This window comes from Microcaecilia unicolor, chromosome 4, assembly GCF_901765095.1.
Source record: "Microcaecilia unicolor chromosome 4, aMicUni1.1, whole genome shotgun sequence".
Classification (NCBI taxonomy): Eukaryota; Metazoa; Chordata; class Amphibia; order Gymnophiona; family Siphonopidae; genus Microcaecilia; species Microcaecilia unicolor.
In genome coordinates this window covers 38,935,382-38,956,438 of record NC_044034.1, presented here as the reverse complement: position 1 = coordinate 38,956,438, position 21,057 = coordinate 38,935,382, and the positions used below count along the sequence as shown (strand labels likewise).

The 21,057-nt window shown below is 43.4% G+C and overlaps 1 protein-coding gene across 1 annotated transcript in view; it reads left to right on the top strand.

Moving 5' to 3' along the window:
* The window catches only part of RAB38 (RAB38, member RAS oncogene family), a 77,110-nt gene that overhangs the window by 22,915 nt on the left and 33,138 nt on the right, over positions 1–21,057 (top strand). The window contains exon 2 of the mRNA XM_030199346.1: positions 4,116–4,396. Coding sequence (XP_030055206.1) covers positions 4,116–4,396 — 281 coding nt within the window. The remainder of the gene's footprint in view (positions 1–4,115; positions 4,397–21,057) is intronic.

Here is a 21,057-nt window from a genome sequence, read left to right as displayed (position 1 = left end):
TAACTATCTGGTATTAATACACAGTAGTTGTTAGCATGGGTCCACATTAATGTCTACCTTATAGTAAACCCTGCTCTAGCTCCTTAGAAAAAAAAAGTCCCTTAGTTTACTTTCCTAAGATAATGGAGCTTTCCAAAGAAAGCAAATAGAATGTTAGGTATTATTAGGAAAGGAATGGAAAATAAAAATGAGGATGTTATAATGCCTTTGTATCGCTCCATGGAGCGACCGCACCTCGAATATTGTGTTGAATTGTGGTTGCCGCATCTAAAAAAAGATATAGTGGAATTAGAAAAGATGCAGAGAAGGGCGACGAAAATGATAAAGGGGATGGGTCGACTTCCCTATGAGGAAAGGCTATAGTGGCTAGGGCTCTTCAACTTGGAGAAAAGGCGGCTGAGGGGAGATATGATAGAGGTCTATAAAATAATGAGTGGAGTTGAACGGGTAGATGTGAAGCGTCTGTTCATGCTTTCCAAAAATACTAGGACTAGGGGGCATGCGATGAAGCTACAATGTAGTAAATTTAAAATTAATTGGAGAAAGGTTTTCTTCACTCAACGTGTAATTCAACTCTGGAATTCGTTGCCAGAGAATGTGGTAAAGGCGGTTAGCTTAGCGGAGTTTAAAAATGGTTTGGACGGCTTCCTAAAGAAAAAGTCCATAGACTGTTATTAAATGGACTTGGGGAAAATCCACTATTTCTGGGATAAGCAGTATAAAATGTTTTGTACATTTTTGGGATCTTGCCAGGTATTTGTGACCTGGATTGGCCACTGTTGGAAACAGAATGCTGGGCTCGATGGACCTTTGGTCTTTCCCAGTATGGCAATACTTATGTACTTATGTATTCGAAACCACACTTCAATTTGTAAAACATGAGCTGCTTAGTAGGGTTGGATTCCTGTGGCATTAAAGTTGCATTGCTGCAGTATAATGTACATTACAGCCGGTTAACTAGTGCTATCTGGCATATAATGCATATTATCTTAATAGTGTAGCATAGGAAATAGAAGCCTGTGTGTCTGTGGGAGAAAAGCTTTGTGAAAGAGGCCCTGAAGCCTTATTTAAGAAAGATGTTTTTCCATAGACACGTGAGGAATAGTATATAGATGCATACACTATTAGTATTTAAACAGAGACATTAGTGTTCAAAGTGTGAAATGCTTGAGGTGCTTAAATGTTCCAATTAACATAGTTTCCAAATATATAAAATGCATTTCAAAGTATTATCCATCTATTTTTTAGAAGCACCACTATTAGGCAATAGAAGAAAAACAAGTTTACATTTACAGACATTTATATTTTTTTGAAAATCAGAGGACAATATTCAAACCTCTAGGCTCCTAACTTGGAGAGTTAGAATTTTAGGTTGACCCTTTGAAAGTTTATACTCAAAATTTAACTAAAACCCTAAATTTGAGAGCCAAAAAAGTGGGTTAGGAATGTGGCACTGAATTTCGTCATCAGGTGCCTATGAGGCTCTGTTACTAAGCTGTTCTAAAAACTGGTCAATACTAATCTCCAACGCGGAGCTTTATCCAACGCTTTGGCCACTTTTAGTGTGGTGGTAAAATGGCCCCATTTTCCCTTTTGCCTATTAATGACCATGTGCTAATTTCTCCATTAATGCATGACCATTAACGCATGAGCACTTACTTACACCTAGTGTATAGGCAGTAAGGGCTCACATGCTAATCAGTTAGCACATGGCGATACAATTAGCGTAGTACACTGCTACTCTCTGCCTCCAGACACGCCCCCAGCACTAAAACACAAAATCTATTTTTTTTAGCACATAGGAAGTGTGTGCCGATCCTGAAACTAGCACGGGACTCCTGAGGTGCGCCCTGTGGTAGTGGTTTTTAATCTGTGGTAATGGCCAGTTTTTCTGTTTCTACAATAATGGCCATGGGCTAGTTTTTCCATTACCATGTCAGCAGTAATGTAATGTAGGTAATGTAGGCCTTTCACTCTGCAGACTTTGCAGGATCTCCTCAAGACCCTTCACTGGCTCCGTTTCCGTTTTCGCATCCTGTTCAAACTTCTTCTACTAACCTATAAATGTACTCACTCTGCTGCTCCCCAGTATCTCTCCACACTCGTCCTTCCCTACGCCCCTTCCCGTGCACTCCGCTCCATGGATAAATCCTTCTTATCTGTTCCCTTCTCCACTACTGCCAACTCCAGACTTCACGCCTTCTGTCTCGCTGCACCCTACGCCTGGAATAAACTTCCTGAGCCCCTACGTCTTGCCCCATCCTTGGCCACCTTTAAATCTAGACTGAAAGCCCACCTCTTTAACATTGCTTTTGACTCGTAACCACTTGTAACCACTCGCTTCCACCTACTCTCCTCTCTTCCTTCCCGTTCATATTAATTGATTTGATTTGCTTACTTAATTTTTTTTTTTTTTTTGTCTATTAGATTGTAAGCTCTTTGAGCAGGGACTGTCTTTCTTCTATGTTTGTGCAGCGCTGCGTACGCCTTGTAGCGCTATAGAAATGCTAAATAGTAGTAGTAGTAGCAGTGGCGATCCTAGATCGGCTGCCACCCAGGGCGGATCGCCACTGTGCATCCCCCCCCTCCCCGGGTGCAGCAATGTCCGTCCCCCCAGGGTGCAGCACGACACCCCCTCCCCCGGCACAATGACACCCCCTCCCCGGCGCATCAAACCCCTCCCCGGTGCAATGACACCCCCCTCCCCGGCGAATCAAGCCCCCCCCCCTCATGGGTGCGTTCTTGGCTGCTGGAGGGTGCAGAGAGCAGCCACGCGCCTGTCGGCTCCACTGGCTCCCTGCTGCCTCTGCCCCAGAACAGGAAGTAACCTGTTCCAGGGCAGAGGGAGCAGGGAACCAGCGGAGCCGACAGGCGCACGCGGCTGCTCTCTGCACCCTCCAGCAGTGTGCACCTGGGGCGGACCGCCCCACCCTTGCTACGCCACTGCACATGAGCACTTATCGACACCTCATTTTGTAGGCAGTAAGGACTCATGCGCTAACCACGTGCTAATCGGTTAGCGCATGACAATGTAGCTGTGCAGGTCGATTAGCACAGAACATGCCTACTCTCTGCCCACAGACCCACCCCAGTGCTAAAAGGTAAAAGCTATTTTTAGCGTGTAGGTAACACACACACATGCAAACACTACAGTGGGACACCTGAGCGTGCCCTGCAGTCATGCATTTTAACCTGTGATAAGCACACGTTAGTGCTTTCTGCAGCTTAGTAAAAGGGCCCCTAAATTTATAGTGTAAGGTATGATGTTGTACAGACATGCCACCCGATATTTAAAATCATTTAACCATCCAGGAACGGCTCCTGGACAGTTAAATGGCACTCAACTAGCTATCTGGAAATATTCAGTGGGAGATCACTGGTTATCTCCTGCTGAATATTGCCAATTAGTGCTCAGCAGATAACCGGTTATATCGCACTCAGTGCATCGCCAGCTAAGGGGCCCTTTTACTAAGTCTCGTAGGAGCCTACACACACCCAACATGTGTCAATTTCAAATTACCACCCAGCTACTGTGTGGCCCAGGTGGTAATTTCGTTTTTTACGCGCGTCCCCTATGCTCGCCAGAAAATAATTTTTATTTTCCAGCATGCGGCGCTAACCTCGCAGTAAAAGGCATTGTACGTGCGTTAACTGTTACCACCCGGTTAATGCATGAGACCTTACCGCTAAGTGAATGGGTGGCGGTAAGGTCTCAGACCCAAAATGGGCGCGTGTCAATTTTCATTTTGCTGCACGTCCATTTTTGGCCCCCAAAAAAGGCATTTTTTTGCAAGTGTGCTGAAAAATGGATCTGTGCGCGCCCAAAACACACGCCTACACTAGCGCAGGCATTTTTCAGGGCACCTTAGTAAAAGGACCCCTAAATTTGGCAGCCAAATTCTGCCGCCAAAATAGCAGGCCTATCTTTGGTCGATTTCAACTTAACCGGCCAGCGCTGAATATCGGCTTGGCCATTTGCTGAAACTCGTCAAATAAACCACCTGCATATTCAATGCGGCCCAACAACGAGAGTCAGCCTGGCTAACTCCTGCAGTCTGAATATCGGGCCCATGATGTTTCTAAAACAAGTTTGTCTTTTTTTCTCCTTATCACAGGGCAAGAAAGATTTGGAAACATGACAAGGGTCTATTACCGAGAAGCCGTGGGGGCATTTATTGTGTTTGATGTTACGAGGCCTTCAACATTTGAAGCAGTGATGAAATGGAAAGAGGATTTAGACTCTAAACTAACTTTGCCCAATGGTGCGCCTGTAGCAACAGTGCTGTTAGCTAACAAAAGTGACCAGGGAAAAGATGTACATATGAACAATGGCATGAAAATGGACCAGTTCTGCAAGGAGAATGGTTTCGTGGGCTGGTATGAAACCTCTGCAAAGGTAATTATTGATTGATTTACTTAAGTACAAGACCATAGTGGTAGCTGTAAAGTGGGAGGAGTAGCCTAGTGGTTAGTGCAGTGGACTTTGATCCTGGGGAACTTGGTTCGATTCCCATTGCAGCTCCTTGTGACTCTGGGCAAGTCACTTAACCCTCCATTGCCCCTGGTACAAAATAAGTACCTGAATACATGTAAACCACTTTGAATATAGTTGCAAAAACCTCAGAAAGGCGGCATATCAAGTCCCATTTCCAGTTCCCTATTTGAGATTCAACATTGAATGTTGCTGTTGCTACTATTTGAGATTCTGGAATGTTGCTACTATTCGAGATTCTACATGGAATGTTGAGATTCTGTTGCTACTATTTGAGATTCTACATGGAATGTTGCTATTCCACTAGCAACATTCCATGTGGAAGCCTGCCCTTGCAGATCAGCAACGCGGCCGCACAGGCTTCTGTTTCTGTGAGTCTGACGTCCTGCACATACGTGCAGGACGTCAGACTCACAGAAACAGAAGCCTGCACGGCCGCATTGCTGATCTGCAAGGGCAGGCTTCTACATGGAATGTTGCTAGTGGAGGAGTAGCCTAGTGGTTAGTGCAGTGGACTCTGATTCTGGGGAACTGGGTTTGATTCCCACTGCAGCTCCTTGTGACCTTGGGCAAGTCACTTAACCCTCCATTGCCCCTGGTACAAAATAAGTACCTGAATATATGTAAACCACTTTGAATATAGTCTGTGTCTGTATGGTTGAACTAAGCATTATGATCATTCGAATTAACCCTTTTGTCCACTAGTACAATGGTTTCAATCCTCTAGCTGTTCAGTCGCTGTTAAAGCTTAGAGTTCTTATAAATAATTTATTTGTTTTTGTTTTTTATTTGATCAGAAATCAAAGTAATTACAAAGAAAAATCATTGCACAGAAACTGTCACATACTCTGAAAATAAAGCATCAAAAGGTTATTAATAAAAAAAAAAAATCAGATAGCCTAGGGTTAGACCTTAGTCCACAACATTAAAGGATCCATGACCAAATTCCAGGGGAATCTGAAAATCCAAAGAAATAAACAGAACAATGGGTAATAAGTAGGGCTTAAAACCCTTGATTATATTTATGTCCCATCATATTATTTCTCAAACCTGGACAGATCTCAGAAATCACCGAGGAGAGTTCAAGAAACTATGCAGCCGAATTGGATCAAAAATGTTATCCTCTAAGGGGTCCTTTTACTAAGCTGCAGTAAAAATAGGCCTTAGTGAGCCCTTACATGGAACTTTCCTGTACATCAAGGTCGTTTTTATGGCGGTCTAAAAACAGTAATTAATGGCTATGCACTAATGTTGCTATTAGAGTGCAAAACCAATACAATCTATAAAGAGGCAATCCACCAGCTACTCTAACAATGACACTGTGAAGGTACAACAACCATTATCTTCAATGTGTGCTCAATATTTGAATGAGTTTTTAACTTTTAAACACAACTCAACGGCACCGTAGCAAGCTTGGAATACAAGTGGCCACTTATCTGAGAAGGCAACGCTCAACGGGGTTCATCGTTTCACAGTAGGAGCTTCCTCAGGAGCAGACCCTCATAGTATTAATGCACACTATATAATGAAGATCGGGAGGTTTTCCGACTAACGATGCGAGGCTACCAATTTTGCTCTTTTTCATTCTTTTGTGTATATTAAGCAAATATAGCTTCTGAAATCTTTTCCTCCCAGTATATAGTAATGCTCGGTGGTATGTTTTAAATATCAACTACCTTTGATTGGTGTGTCGCTATTAGCATGCAGGCAAAGGAAACAGTGGGTAATGGACAATACTCTTCGTAAAAGCAACGGGACTTCAAGTCATCAATAAGACCATCTTTATTAATGGTTGAAGATTCTTGAGTCAATGTCCATTACCCACTGTTTTCTTTGTATGTGTTTCCTTGTGAATTTCTTTTGTTCCTCCGCTTTCAGTGGATTTTTTACACCTGCTATTAGCATGCAGCCACTTTTTAAAATTATCGCAGCACTACTTACCATACCTATTTTGTAGTCAGTAAGAGCTCCTGTGTTATCCAACGGTAACCAATTGGTGCGTGATAACGTAGATGCACTAATTGGTTAGCACTGGATCGTCCACTCTCCGCCCCTGACAAACCCCTTCCAAAAAATGCACAAATTATTTAGCAGACAGTTAGCATGTGCATAGGAGCCAACTTTTCAAAATTATTGGGGGTGCTAAGCCCAGTGAAAATAACCCTTCCTTGGACACAAACAAGGAATGTTCTCAATATTGGGGGTGCTCAAGCACCCACAGCACCCACAGAGTCGGCTCCTATGAGCATGTGCTCATTCTAAAATCACCATATGATGCTGTAGCCCATCCCATAGCGTTAGGTGCACTTCAGCAGTTAACAAGGCTTAGTAAAAGGACCCAATGAACTACACATTTACAAAGAAATCAAAGTTGGAAATGAGCACCCAGAGATGTCACTAGGAACGTTTTCCTCCTTTCCTGGGTTCAACGTGATACATCTGGAAAGACCTAAATCTTCCATAAAAATCGCTTGAGGTATCTAAAGTACAATCATAGTAAGACCTCTCTGTCCTGAAGGAATACAAAAGATACCAGGAGTGTATATCTAAAATCAAGTCTCTTCCTCTGATTTCTCCAGATGAGCTGAAACATCTAGACTATCTGCAGACACCTCTATTGGTGCCTGTATCTCAGCACCCTGTAATGGCTTCCAAAATATCTCTCTATATAAAATGCACCTCCAACGTTCTAATGAAGCCAGAAGCCGAAGCCGGAAGCTGTAGTTGTGTAGATCGCTGTTTGCCCATGAGTGTCTGCCCCGCCCTCGCGTCACAACGTGATGACATCGAGGGCGGAGCACTGACACTCGCCAAATCGCATCACTCACCCGTTGGTACGCCACGAAACGTTACGTCAGATGCATCACGGACCTAAGAGAACGATGGCCATTAAAAAAGTAAGGAGTATCAACAGCTGCTGCAACTCGGAGGGAGACGGGAGGACCCTGGAACTCAGAGGGAGGGGGGACCCTGGAACTGGGAGGGAGGAAGGGAGGGGGACCCTGGAACTTGGAGGGAGGGGAGACCCTGGAACTGGGAGGGAGGGGATGACCCTGGAACTCGGACGGAGGGAGGGGGGAGACAGCCCTGCAACTCGGAGGGACGGAGGGAGGGAACGGTCCTGCAACTCGGAGAAAGTTTAGGGAGGGTGAGAACACATTTAGCCTAACAATCCCTTTCAAAACATTAATTGCAGAAAGGCAATACCTTGATAGCGCCCGTTTCATTAGTTTCTGAAACGGGCCTTTTTGTCCTAGTAGGTATATAATAGATCTTCTGCAAAGGTGGTAAACCAGCCTCTAGATCAGAGGTTCTCAACCCAGTCCTTGGGATGCACCAAACCAGTCAAGTTTTCAGGATATCCACAATGAATATGCATTAGAGAGATCTGCATGCCCTACTTCCATTGTATGCAAATCTATCTCAAGCATATTCATTGTGGGTATGCTGAAAACCTGACTGGCTAGGTGGAAGCAAGAACTTTGAGCAAGGGAAGTTCAACATGTTTAAATTCAATCCTCTCATAGATCCCTTTTTACTAAGCAGCGGTATGCCCAATGCGAGCTTACCGCTTGCTAACAGGAAGTACCGCCAAGCTACCGCAGCAGCTGGTGGTACTTCCCACCCCCAGCATGCCGCCATATCTGGTGCTACAAAAATAAATTTAGTTTTGTAGCACCGGAGTGTACCCAGCGGTAATCGGTTGCCGCCAGATTAGCATGGGAGCACTTACCGCCACCTCCCCCCAAAATGGCTGCACGGCAAGTGCTTTGCTTGCCGCATGACCATTTTCTGCAGGAGAGTCTTCCCTTTTACCCACTGCGGTGAAAGGGGGCCTCAGTGTGCGAGAAAAACACGTGCCAACACCCATGCAGGCCCCCTTTTTTTCCACAGCTTGGTAAAAGGGGTCCATAGAGTTTTCAAGATTTTCTATTCCCAGATGAAGAATTAATCTAAAAGTTCTCATAAATAAATATTGATAGAATGTCATTTATATACTAAATGGTACCCAGGCAAATTCCCAGAGGGAAGTTTATTTATTTATATACTATTAGGATGAGCAGCCAAAATATTTCATTTCTTGTCATTTCCTGTAGTGTTTCCAGAAATGTTCATTATTCATTTTTGTTTGGCCATTTTGTCGTCATGGGAGCTAAGTCATTGAGGGAGTCTTTTATAAAGGTGCACTAGCGTTTTTAGTATGCGCTAATGATTAGCCCACGCTAAACGCTAGAGATGCCCATAGGAATATATGGGAGTCTTTAGCGTTTAGTGCACGCTTATTTTTAGCGCATGATTAAAACGCTAGCGCGCCTTTGTAAAAGGACCCCTAAGTGCACACGCATTCACAAGAGTATGAATTATCGACAAGATGGCATGGTTTTTCACAAATTGTGCACACACTTGTCCTGTTACTACACGCACGTGCGATGGCTTGCACATGTGTAATGGTTTGAATGGTGGTACTGTTAGGAAAAGAGGGTGCCCTACAGCCATGTTTTGGCATGACTATTGTTGAATTCACGATGGTCAAATTATGCTCTCTAGTGGCATAATTATGCCTCTTTCTTGGTATTATTGAACACGTTTGCCTTCGTAGTGATAAAACAGCAATCACTGTGTTGAAACTCAAACATTTGGAACATTGGACACCCGATGCAGGCATTCATGCCGAAACACAGCCGTTTCAAGTCTGCTTCATCAGTTGTGCTTCTTCACTTGATAGATGGACTGTTTCCTTTCTATTGTGTTTGATAATTAAATAGAAGTGAGTTTTTGCACATCCAGTGGACTCCTTGGTTTTCATTTTCCGACCTCACTACCATTCCATCATTCATTTGAAAAAACATGGGAAATGTAAACATCTGTTACGTTCCTCACCTGGTTCCAGGCCTGCGCGGCCGGTTCGGCAGAGCTAATCGGCTATCTTGGTGGTGTTTCTCCAGGATAGGTCGGCCATCTTGGGATGGGCATCTTAACTTGTGGCAGCCATCTTGGGGTTGGCCGGCTGCAGGAAGGAAGCCCATATTTGGGCGTTGGGTTTCTCTGCTGATGGGGGCAGCCATCTTGGTTCAGCTGCACATGTTTAGGATTGATTCCTGCTCTATTTAAAGCCTTGCCTCCAGTCCTTTGTTGCTTCGGCCTCAATTATTCTGAGGAGTTGCTGTCGGAGTGCTGTTACTTAAGTACATAAGTACATAAGTAGTGCCATACTGGGAAAGACCAAAGGTCCATCTAGCCCAGCATCCTGTCACCGACAGTGGCCAATCCAGGTCAAGGGCACCTGGCACGCTCCCCAAACGTAAAAACATTCCAGACAAGTTATACCTAAAAATGCGGAATTTTTCCAAGTCCATTTAATAGCGGTCTATGGACTTGTCCTTTAGGAATCTATCTAACCCCTTTTTAAACTCTGTCAAGCTAACCGCCCGTACCACGTTCTCCGGCAACGAATTCCAGAGTCTAATTACACGTTGGGTGAAGAAAAATTTTCTCCGATTCGTTTTAAATTTACCACACTGTAGCTTCAACTCATGCCCTCTAGTCCTAGTATTTTTGGATAGCGTGAACAGTCGCTTCACATCCACCCGATCCATTCCACTCATTATTTTATACACTTCTATCATATCTCCCCTCAGCCGTCTCTTCTCCAAGCTGAAAAGCCCTAGCCTTCTCAGCCTCTCTTCATAGGAAAGTCGTCCCATCCCCACTATCATTTTCGTCGCCCTTCGCTGTACCTTTTCCAATTCTACTATATCTTTTTTGAGATACGGAGACCAGTACTGAACACAATACTCCAGGTGCGGTCGCACCATGGAGCGATACAACGGCATTATAACATCCGCCCACCTGGACTCCATACCCTTCCTAATAACACCCAACATTCTATTCGCTTTCCTAGCCGCAGCAGCACACTGAGCAGAAGGTTTCAGCGTATCATCGACGACGACACCCAAATCCCTTTCTTGATCCGTAACTCCTAACGCGGAACCTTGCAAGACGTAGCTATAATTCGGGTTCCTCTTACCCACATGCATCACTTTGCACTTGTCAACATTGAACTTCATCTGCCACTTGCACGCCCATTCTCCCAGTCTCGCAAGGTCCTCCTGTAATCGTTCACATTCCTCCTGCGACTTGACGACCCTGAATAATTTTGTGTCATCGGCGAATTTAATTACCTCACTAGTTATTCCCATCTCTAGGTCATTTATAAATACATTAAAAAGCAACGGACCCAGCACAGACCCCTGCGGGACCCCACTAACTACCCTCCTCCACTGAGAATACTGGCCAAGCAATCCTACTCTCTGCTTCCTATCTTTCAACCAGTTCTTAATCCATAATAATACCCTACCTCCGATTCCATGACTCTGCAATTTCTTCAGGAGTCTTTCGTGCGGCACTTTGTCAAACGCCTTCTGAAAATCCAGATATACAATATCAACCGGCTCCCCATTGTCCACGTTTGCTTACCCCCTCAAAAAAATGCATTAGATTGGTGAGGCAAGACTTCCCTTCACTAAATCCGTGCTGACTTTGTCTCATCAGTCCATGTTTTTGTATATGCTCTGCAATTTTATTCTTAATAATAGCCTCCACCATCTTGCCCGGCACCGACGTCAGACTCACCGGTCTATAATTTCCCGGATCTCCTCTGGAACCCTTCTTAAAAATCGGAGTAACATTGGCTACCCTCCAGTCTTCCGGTACTACACTCGATTTTAGGGACAGATTGCATATTTCTAACAGTAGCTCCGCAAGTTCATTTTTAGTTCTATTAATACTCTGGGATGAATACCATCAGGTCCCGGTGATTTACTACTCTTCAGCTTGCTGAACTGACCCATTACATCCTCCAAGGTTACAGAGAATTTGTTTAGTTTCTCCGACTCCCCCGCTTCAAATATTCTTTCCGGCACCGGTGTCCCCCCCAAATCCTCCTCGGTGAAGACCGAAGCAAAGAATTCATTTAATTTCTCCGCTACGGCTTTGTCCTCCTTGATCGCCCCTTTAACACCATTTTCGTCCAGCGGCCCAACCGACTCTTTGGCCGGTTTCCTGCTTTTAATGTATCTAAAAAAATTTTTACTATGTATTTTTGCTTCCAACGCTAATTTCTTCTCAAAGTCCTTTTTTGCCCTCCTTATCTCCGCTTTGCATTTGGCTTGGCATTCCTTATGATCTATCCTGTTACTTTCAGTTGGTTCTCTTCTCCACTTTCTGAAGGATTGTTTTTTGGCTCTAATGATTTCCTTTATCTTACTGTTTAGCCGCGCCGGCTGACGTTTAGTCTTTTTTCCCTTTTTTCGCCGACTAACTTCTGTTCCTGTTTTCCTGTGTACTGGACCCTGGCTAGTTTTCTTGGATATTGCTTGTTTGCTGCCTGCCTTGACCCTGGACTGATTTTGACTATTCTTTGCCTGTTGGAGTACTAGTTCTGGACTGTGTCTGTTTCCTGCCAGCCTGGTCAGCGGCTGTGCAACCCCGTCGGTTCCAGAAGTCCTGATGGCCACCTGCAGCTGGAAGCTCAACTCCCGATGAATGGTGGTTGCTTCCCAGGTGAAGCTAGGGGTTGTCTGGCTGCCTGACCGAGTGCGGTGTCACTCAATCTCTGCCGTGCTCAGTCGGGGCACAAGGGCTCACTACTACCGGGTCATAACAACATCTCATATCATTTATGACCCAGAACAACAGCAATAAGCCGAAAAAATGCCAGGTTTCATTCCAGTGTTGTTTTCCCGTTTTAATAGCTATCAGGAATTACCCAGCCTTGAACACATGACTTTCTGAATTATTTCAGGGCTGTAAATCATTTGCCATTTGCTTGGCTTTAAGGCAGTATTAATAAACTGTAGAGGAAATGATTACCATATTTTAGGGCTTGAAAGGACTATTTTGTTTAGTTATACATGAAATGACTACAGATTTAATGACTTTTTCCCCCCCAGCTTTTCTCTGAATTACCACTTTGTTTGCTGTCGGGTAATTGGAATGGAGTTAATCTCTGTACCTTTGGTCTTCCTAATCAACTGTTAGTCAAATTATTATCATATATACCTAGATTATTATCATATATACCGCAAACTACTGAAGACCTATCTCTTTAATAAAGCATACCACAAAGATCAACAAATGTGAATTTACACATCTACAGGAAATTTAGACTGCCCCTATTTGACTGACTGTACATTTGTCCTTTAGATTGTAAGCTCCTTTGAGCAGGGACTGTCCTTCTATGTTAAATTGTACAGCGCTGCGTAACCCTAGTAGCGCTTTAGAAATGTCAAGTAGTAGTAGTAGTAGTAGTACACAACATAGATTCAGAACTGTCTTACAATATTTGCTTGTTATAGTACTACCGAGTTATATTATTATCATGTTACCCAAGATCCTTATGTTACACTAATGCCAATTTTCTAATCTATTTCCACCATTCTTGTTATATTGTAAGCCAAATAATTATACAATAATAAGAAGTGAACGACTGTCTAAGTTATTGAGTCAGTGAGGCAGGTCTTTGTGCACAGGGAGTGACTTAATTAGCAGACTGGAGAGAGGGAAGAAGCTAATTTCATCACCATAGCATAATTAGAGCCCACCTTATTTTCAGGAAGTTATGCAGCATGTTAATGATTGAGAAAGGAAGTTAGTACCTTGAGAGCTGAAGTGTCTTGAAGAAACAAAAAAAGATGGTCAATGATGGACTGATTCTAGATAAACAGATCTCAAGGTTGAAAGATTCCGATGCATAGCTTTCATCCCAGGGTGACTTTAAGCTCTAGGGCTGTAGATTAATTGCAAATTCTTTTAAATTCTTTTCACAATTAATCATTTTAATTGCATGAACTGTACTGGGATTTCTCTGCCTTCCCCAACTACCACGAGTCCAACATCGCTGCACATAGCTGTACCTGCCTCCCTCCACTGGCTCCCACAGCCTTCCTGCAGCCACAACCCAGGCCTCACAGAGGGGCTTTTTTACTAAAGGGTTGCCAAATGGCAACTCGGAACTACCGTTGGCCCAATGCGCCGTTCTTGACCTGATGCAGATGGACTTTCACCGAAACACGGCCCGTGTCGTTTCATCCTTTGAATAGATTTCGTCTCACTATCCCAGTCTTCAAGGTCCTTTTGTGCTTTTTTGTTTCCATCCACTCTTATCAACATCTCTAAACTACTTTAAATTGTCCAACATACCTTTACAAAATAAGCCGTGCCATTGTGAAGTTCCGTTACTGCTTATCAAAATAGTGGTAGCGTTTTTGTTTTTTTTTCAATTCTTTGTCATATATGTCACCTGATCTTAAATGACCAATTGCAGGGCTCAAAAATTAAAACCAATGTCATCCATTCAGTTTCTGCATTTAACCCATAAGGGGTTAGAAGAACTACATTCTGTATATGGCACTGCTAAAAATTAGTGCAAAATGCTATTCTATAATTGGCACTTGGATTTGGGTGCCATTTATACAATAGCACTTGGTGTTGGGATCTGTGCCCAAGTTTGGGCATGAGGATTTACACCAACTGAAACCTGGTGTAAATTCTAGTGCCTATATTAAATGCAGATGTCCCTTATTCTGTAACAGTGAGCACAAATTCCAGGAATACCCCTGATTCGCCTATGCCGCTCCCATGGCCATGCTCTTTTTGGATGCATACATAAAATTGACAAGCGTATCCCAGCAGTTGAAGATGCGTGTGCAAATTTAAATTAATGCCAATTAACACCCAATTATAGGCGCCAGTTACTACTACTACTACTATTTATCATTTCTATAGCGCTACAAGGCATATGCAGCACTGTACACCAGACACAAAAAGACAGTCCCTGCTCAAAGAGCTTACAATCTAGATAAGACAGGCAAACAGACAGAACAATTAAGGGTAAGGGAACAAAAATAGGTGAGGATAAAGGACAGGGTAAGTGAGTATTGTTTAGGAGGCAAAAGCATTGGTAAAGAGGTGGGCTCGGGATGGAGGCTGGCGAAACAGACCTCTCATCTTTTTAGGAGATCTTTGCAAACTGCAAGGAGGAGAGCTGCAAAATCCTTAACCACTGTAATCTTTGATTTTAATTTAATTATTTTGACAGCCTTACTATCAGTCTTAAATTATTATTATTATTATTAACATTTCTATAGCGCTACCAGACGCACGCAGCGCTGAACACAGTTGGCTTGTTTATCAATTAAGAGCATAGAAATATGGCTTCTCAAATTTGGAAATCGGGAGTATCAATTAAGGAGCCCTTTTACAAAGCATTGGTAAGCATACCGCATGCTAACTCGGGACTACCGCCGGCCCAATACGGCCACCGGTGGTAGTTCTGGCTTGTGTGTGTGCCATTTCCGGTGTGCTGGAATTTTTTTTTTTTAATAGCATGGCGTTAACCCGTTGGTAACTGGGCATTGCCACGCACTACCCGGTTACTGCTGGGTTACCGTGAAAGCCCTTACCGCTCCCCGTCGCATGGCCACACAGTAAGAGTTATCTTGCTGCATGGCCATTTTTTGAGGGGGCTTTTTACCCGCTGCAGTAAAAAGGGCCTTGGTGTGTGGAAAAAACAGCCCCTGCCACTACCGCAGGGCCTTTTTTCCCCCTCAGCTTAGTAAAAGGACTCCTCCATTAGGAGTGCACCCAAATCTGTGTGTGTGATTTTGAGCACCATATATAGAATTAGGGTGTTTATTGTATTAAGATAATAAATCCATCTCTGTTCTTCTTTCATAATCAAGTTTCAAGTTTATATTTGATATACCGCCTAAGGAACGTGCCATCGAGGCGGTTTACAATGCTCAAGAAGAAACAGAACTACAACAGTGATAGGAAAGTAGGGTAAGAAGGAGTCAAGGAAAGAGAAGGGTATAAGTAAGTAGAAAGCAGGGGAGATATATATAAGGAGAGATGCCACTATATAATGACCACCCTCCCACCCTTCTATAACCTGATCTATGGTTCTCCATCTTATATCTGTGGCATCATGTTGATTTTCTTGCCAGTGTTGAGCTAAAGGGGCCTGAAGACTGCCTATAGTAATACGAGATTCATATTACAGCCAAACTGGATGACTGCTTCATCCCACATACACTAAATTGCACTGCTAAATGCAGTGGAGGAGTGGCCTAGTGGTTAGGGTGGTGGACTTTGGTCCTGGGAAACTGAGTTTGATTCCCACTTCAGGCACAGGCAGCTCCTTGTGACTCTGGGCAAGTCACTTAACCCTCCATTGCCCCATGTAAGCTGCATTGAGCCTGCCATGAGTGGGAAAGCGTGGGGTACAAATGTAACAAAAATAAAATAGATACTATTGGAGATTCTACATGGAATGTTGCTACTATTGGAGATTCTACATGGAATGTTGCTATTCCACTAGCAACATTCCATGTAGAAGCCTGCGCGGCCACATTGGTGATCTGCAGGGCCGACTTCTACATGGAATGTTGCTAGTGGAATAGCAACATTCCATGTAGAATCTCAAATAGTAGCAACAGAGGAGGAGTGGCCTAGTGGCTAGGGTGGTGGAATTTGGTCCTGAGGAGCTAAGTTCAATTCCCACTTCAGGCAGCTCCTTGTGACTGTGGGCAAGTCACTTAACCCTCCATTGCCGCATTGAGCCTGCCATGAGTGGGAAAAACATGGGGTACAAATGTAACAAAAAAAAAAAATAATGTATACTACATTACAACTTGCACAAATTGTGGACTTCTTGGCTATTATTTTTAACTTTGTCCTCGAATCAGCCCACTCGGTCTCTATTAATGTCTGATGACACCATTGGCAATGACCACATTGTTCACGCCTTTACAAAATAAACTTAAAATAGGGGCCTTTTTGGACTTCTTCCATAGGCAGCCTTATTAAATCAAGCCCTAATGTATGGGAAGCTATAATTATTATTAACATTTGTATAGCGCTACCAGACGCACGCAGCGCTGAACATCCAACATAGAGAGAGACAGTCCCTGCCAAAAGAGCTTACAATCTAAAAATAGACAGACAGACAGACAGACAAAACAATTAAGGACAAGGGAAGTACTGGGTGAGAAGGAACAAGGGGGAGGGCAAATTGAGTAGTGGCTAGGAGCCAAAAACAGTGGTGAAAAGGTGGGTCTTTAGCATAGATTTGAAAACAGGTAGAGATGGAGCTAGACGTATAGGCTCAGGAAGTCTATTCCAGGCATAAGGTGCAGCGAGGGAAAAGGAACGAATACATGTTAATAATTTCACAAATTATATGCACAGAAATATCATAAATGATTTGGAATGGAGATTGAAAGTCTAGAGAATCAAACCTGCTTCCGCCGTTGTCAAACATTGTAGGAATCCAGAGAAAACAATACAATTCTCAGCATGTTTGTTCTCCTGGTGGAAACATTCCAACCGTATTCAAAACGATTTAACTGGCCGGAAATGGTCGCTGACCAGTTAAATCTCTTGTTTGTGGCTATCCGGTCATTTTTAGTGGCACTTAACCGGTTGCCTTTTCTGAAAATGACCAGGAGTGACCTAGTGGTTAAAGCACCGGTCTTGCAATCCAGAGGTGGCTGGTTCAAATCCCACTACTGCTCCTTGTGATCTTGGGTAAGTCACCTAACCCTCCCTTGCCTCAGGTACAAACTTAGATTGGGAGCCCCCTGGGACAGAGAAATATCCAGAGTACCTGAATGTAACTCACCTTGAGCTACTACTGAAAAAGGTGTGAGCAAAATCCAAATAAATTATTTGAGATTCTGTTGCTACTATCTGAGATTTTACATGGAATGTTGCTACTATTTGAGATTCTGTTGCTACTATTTGAAATTCTACATGGAATGTTGCTATTCCACTAGCAACATTCCATGTAGAAGCCTGCCCTTGCAGATCAGCAACGTGACTGTGCAGGCTTCTGTTTCTGTGAGTCTGACCTGACGTCCTGCTCACAGAAACAGAAGCCTGCGCGATCGCATTGCTGATCTGCAAGGGCAGGCTTCTACATGGAATGTTGCTAGTGGAGGAGTAGCCTAGTGGTTACTGCAGTGGAACATCGAACGTTGCTACTATTTGAGATTCTACATGGAATGTTGCTATTATTGGTCATTCTACATGGAATGTTGCTGAGTGGAGGAGTGGCCTAGTGGTTAAAGAACCAGTCTTACAATCCAGAGGTGGCCAGTTTAAATCCCACTGCTGCTCCTTGTGATCTTGGGCAAGTCACTTAACCCTCCATTGCCTCAGGTACAAACATTGTGAGCCCTCCAGGGACAGGGAAATACCTTGGAAGGCAACTCACCTTGAGCTACTACTGAAAAGGTGTGAGCAAAGTCCAAATAAATAAATAAACAAAAGTTAGCACTGAACCCAAAAGCAGTTAACTTGTGGGCATTCCAGGGGCGGACACGGGTTAAGTACCGACATTCAGCCCCTCACCTCATAAGTAAACCACTTAAATCAGGCCGCATAAATAGCAGTCCTAAAACGGTTTGGCTTATGCGGACAAGGGCTGAATATTGACTTAGCCAGCTCAAAAAAAAAACCATAACACATATTCAATGCAAAAGCCCGCACAGGGTCTGGCATTGAATATCTGGGAATAACGCCAGCCATGGGCAGTAAAATTATTCACTGCCATTGGCCAAATATCAGGGGGATTGTGTTCCTGTCTACAAATTTTATTTGTATTATCACATAAGATCTTAGGGAATCAACATATTTCCCAAAATTCTTTGTCCTCAAGCTCTGCCAATCTCTTTTTAAATAGGTCTATAAATGTTGTCATGATGAGTTCCACTGAAAGAATATTTGCACAAATCAGTTCAATGTAGTGCACGTGAATAACTCTTCCACAAAGTCCTTGTAAACTTTTACTACATTTATACAATTAATCATAGCTGCTCTTAACCTGCCACCTGAAATTTAACCATGGGGCTTACGAGAGACAAAGCTAGGCCTGGGAAAGACAATCTTAAGGGCCCTCCATAATTTGAATGCAGATGAACCATTTGGTTATGAAGCAGTAACTTACTGCTTGGTCTCCTGCTCCTGTGCCGGGCCTCCTGCTGCTTCTCCGGGTGTGAAGGGATGCTTCCGGTGGCAGGCAGACGGCTGGATTGGTCTCCTGTTCATGTGCCTGGTTATCGCATTAGTCCTGCTCTGCTGGCCATGGATCCTTCTTCCTGCCGTGTCCTGCCTATATGGAAACGGGAAGTTACTTCACAGGAGGTGGGACACGGTAGGACGAAGGACCCGTGGCTGGCAGACCAGGAGACAGAGCCAGCCTTCTGTCTGCCACTGGAAGCCTCCCTTCTTTCTCCTCCTTTTTCTCTCAATCGCTGCTGTGGCAAGTAGAAGACAGGGGAGGGGTATGGATTGGAAGGGAGGGAGAGAAAGATTCTTGCATCACTGAGAAAAGACTTTTTGGAGATTGTGCTCAGAGGAATCTTGCCCCCTCCCCTCTCGCCGGGCCTGTCTAGATATTCGGTTTCAACACCAACCTAAGTAGAGGAGTGTGGTAGCTGTGTATGTCCCCATGCATACTTCCTACCCACCCCCCTCCTCCCACCCTGTCAGACTGTCATAGTAATGCTTGAATGTTTTCACTGATATACACTGTCAGCTAGCACATTTGCTTATTTCCGATCTGAGGAAGAAGGGCAACCTTCGAAAGCTAATCAAGAAATATATTAAGTTATGTCCAATAAAAAAAGGTATCATCTTATTTTCTTTTCCATGTTTTATTTTGTTTGATTTCTATTGATAACACCAACCTAGAAGTTCTATCAGGTTTACAGGAGGATAAAGCCTCAGAATCAACTCAGGCATTTCCTTTAGTGCCTTATCATTCAATCACCAGCAAACAAACACCATAGAAGTCTTCATTCAGTTTTTTTCATTATTCATTTCATAAACAACTTTAATTGTATAGAAAGGATTTAGCTGCTGACATCTGTCCTCCCGACGTTGGCCAGCATTTTGCAGTTCAATCACTGCTGCCTCAGGGATTTCAAAAATGGACTATTTATCTGGAGCTGCTGACTAGGCCAATCCCACTCCTTCTGATGTGGACTTCCTGTTTCCAAGGAGCAGAACCACAGAACCATCAGCAGTGTGGCCTAAACAGTGGCTCTGCAACTTTAGGCCGCTTTTTTTTTTTTCTGGTGAGAAGCGGCTTAACAGGCAGGGGGCTAAGGAAGCTGTGCCACTGTACCAGGGAAAGGGGAGAGGGACCATCCTTAAAAGTTTGCCCAGGGCCTAAAGGTGGTTCAAATGGCCCTGCTCCCACTGCACATGCCATCAAATACACAGGCATTCCTGCATGTATTTCAGAAAAGGCTCTGCATCAGCGAATGCTTTTCTAAAACATCACCTGAACTGAGCATGTCCCGACCTGGACCTCTCAATTCTGACGTCTATACTCTATGTAAAAATAAAGTTTTTTTATTAGTTCATTACGGGGCCCTTTTACAAAGGCTCGTAAGGGCCTATGCGCTTCCAGCGTTCGCCAAATCAGCATTGCCACCTGGCTACCGTGTGCCCTGGGCATTAATTCGGAATTTGGTGTTTGCCAAAAACACGTGGTAGAAAACGTTTTCTATTTTCTACCACCTGGCGCTTACCTGGAAGTAAACAGCAGTGGGCGGGCCCTACATGCATGAGACCTTACCGCTAAGTCAATGGGTGGCGGTAAGGTCTCAGGCCGAAAACGGACGCTCGCTGGTTTTTATTTTGCCGCACGTCCATTTTCTGGCCCCATAAAAAAAGGCCCTTTTTCCAGGACGTGGCAAAAACTGGTCCGGCACAAGTCCAAAAGATGCGCTTGCACTGCCGCAGGCCACTTTTTGCTGCGGCTTAACAAAAGGGCCCCTAGTTGTTTTTGTTTGTTATTGATTTGCACGGTTTTACTTTTATGTTTATTATGTTAATAATTTAGTTGTATTGTTATCTAAATTATTGCAGTTTGTTAAAAGAACAAAACCTTTGCATTGGCAGAATATAAATGTTTTTAAATACGTAACTTTCATGGCCCGCATTTATTTTTTTGATAATTCCCTACCATGTAACAATGGAAGACCTCAGCTACTACTGAAACTTAGGGATTGAATAAAAACAAGCTTCTTTTGTAATGAAATCACTCTATGGAAAGAAACACAGTATGTAAGTACTAATAACAATAGCTACTGCCAAATGAGTGCTATCTAATTCTAGTCTACGTTAGTTGCATTGAAAGTGATTTTTCTTTTCTTGACATCAGCTAAGGAAAACAGTGCATCTAGATGTAAAACACGCAGCACACATTGTAAAACAAACTTCTGATTCCATTTGCTTTTTAAAATTAACTTTAATTACATTTCTTATGGTTCTCATTAACTGGGACAGAATGAGTTTTGAGTGTTCACACACTGCATCACATGTAAAGTCTTTTCAGATACTTTGCATTAAATTTCTAACAACTTAAAAATATATAATATATCACTGTTTTCTGCTTCTCTACCAATGGTAAAGTGATATGCTAGCCATGTTATTTAATAAATAAAAACAAAACAAAGACAAGAAAAGAAATAAATGTGATACCTTTTTTATTG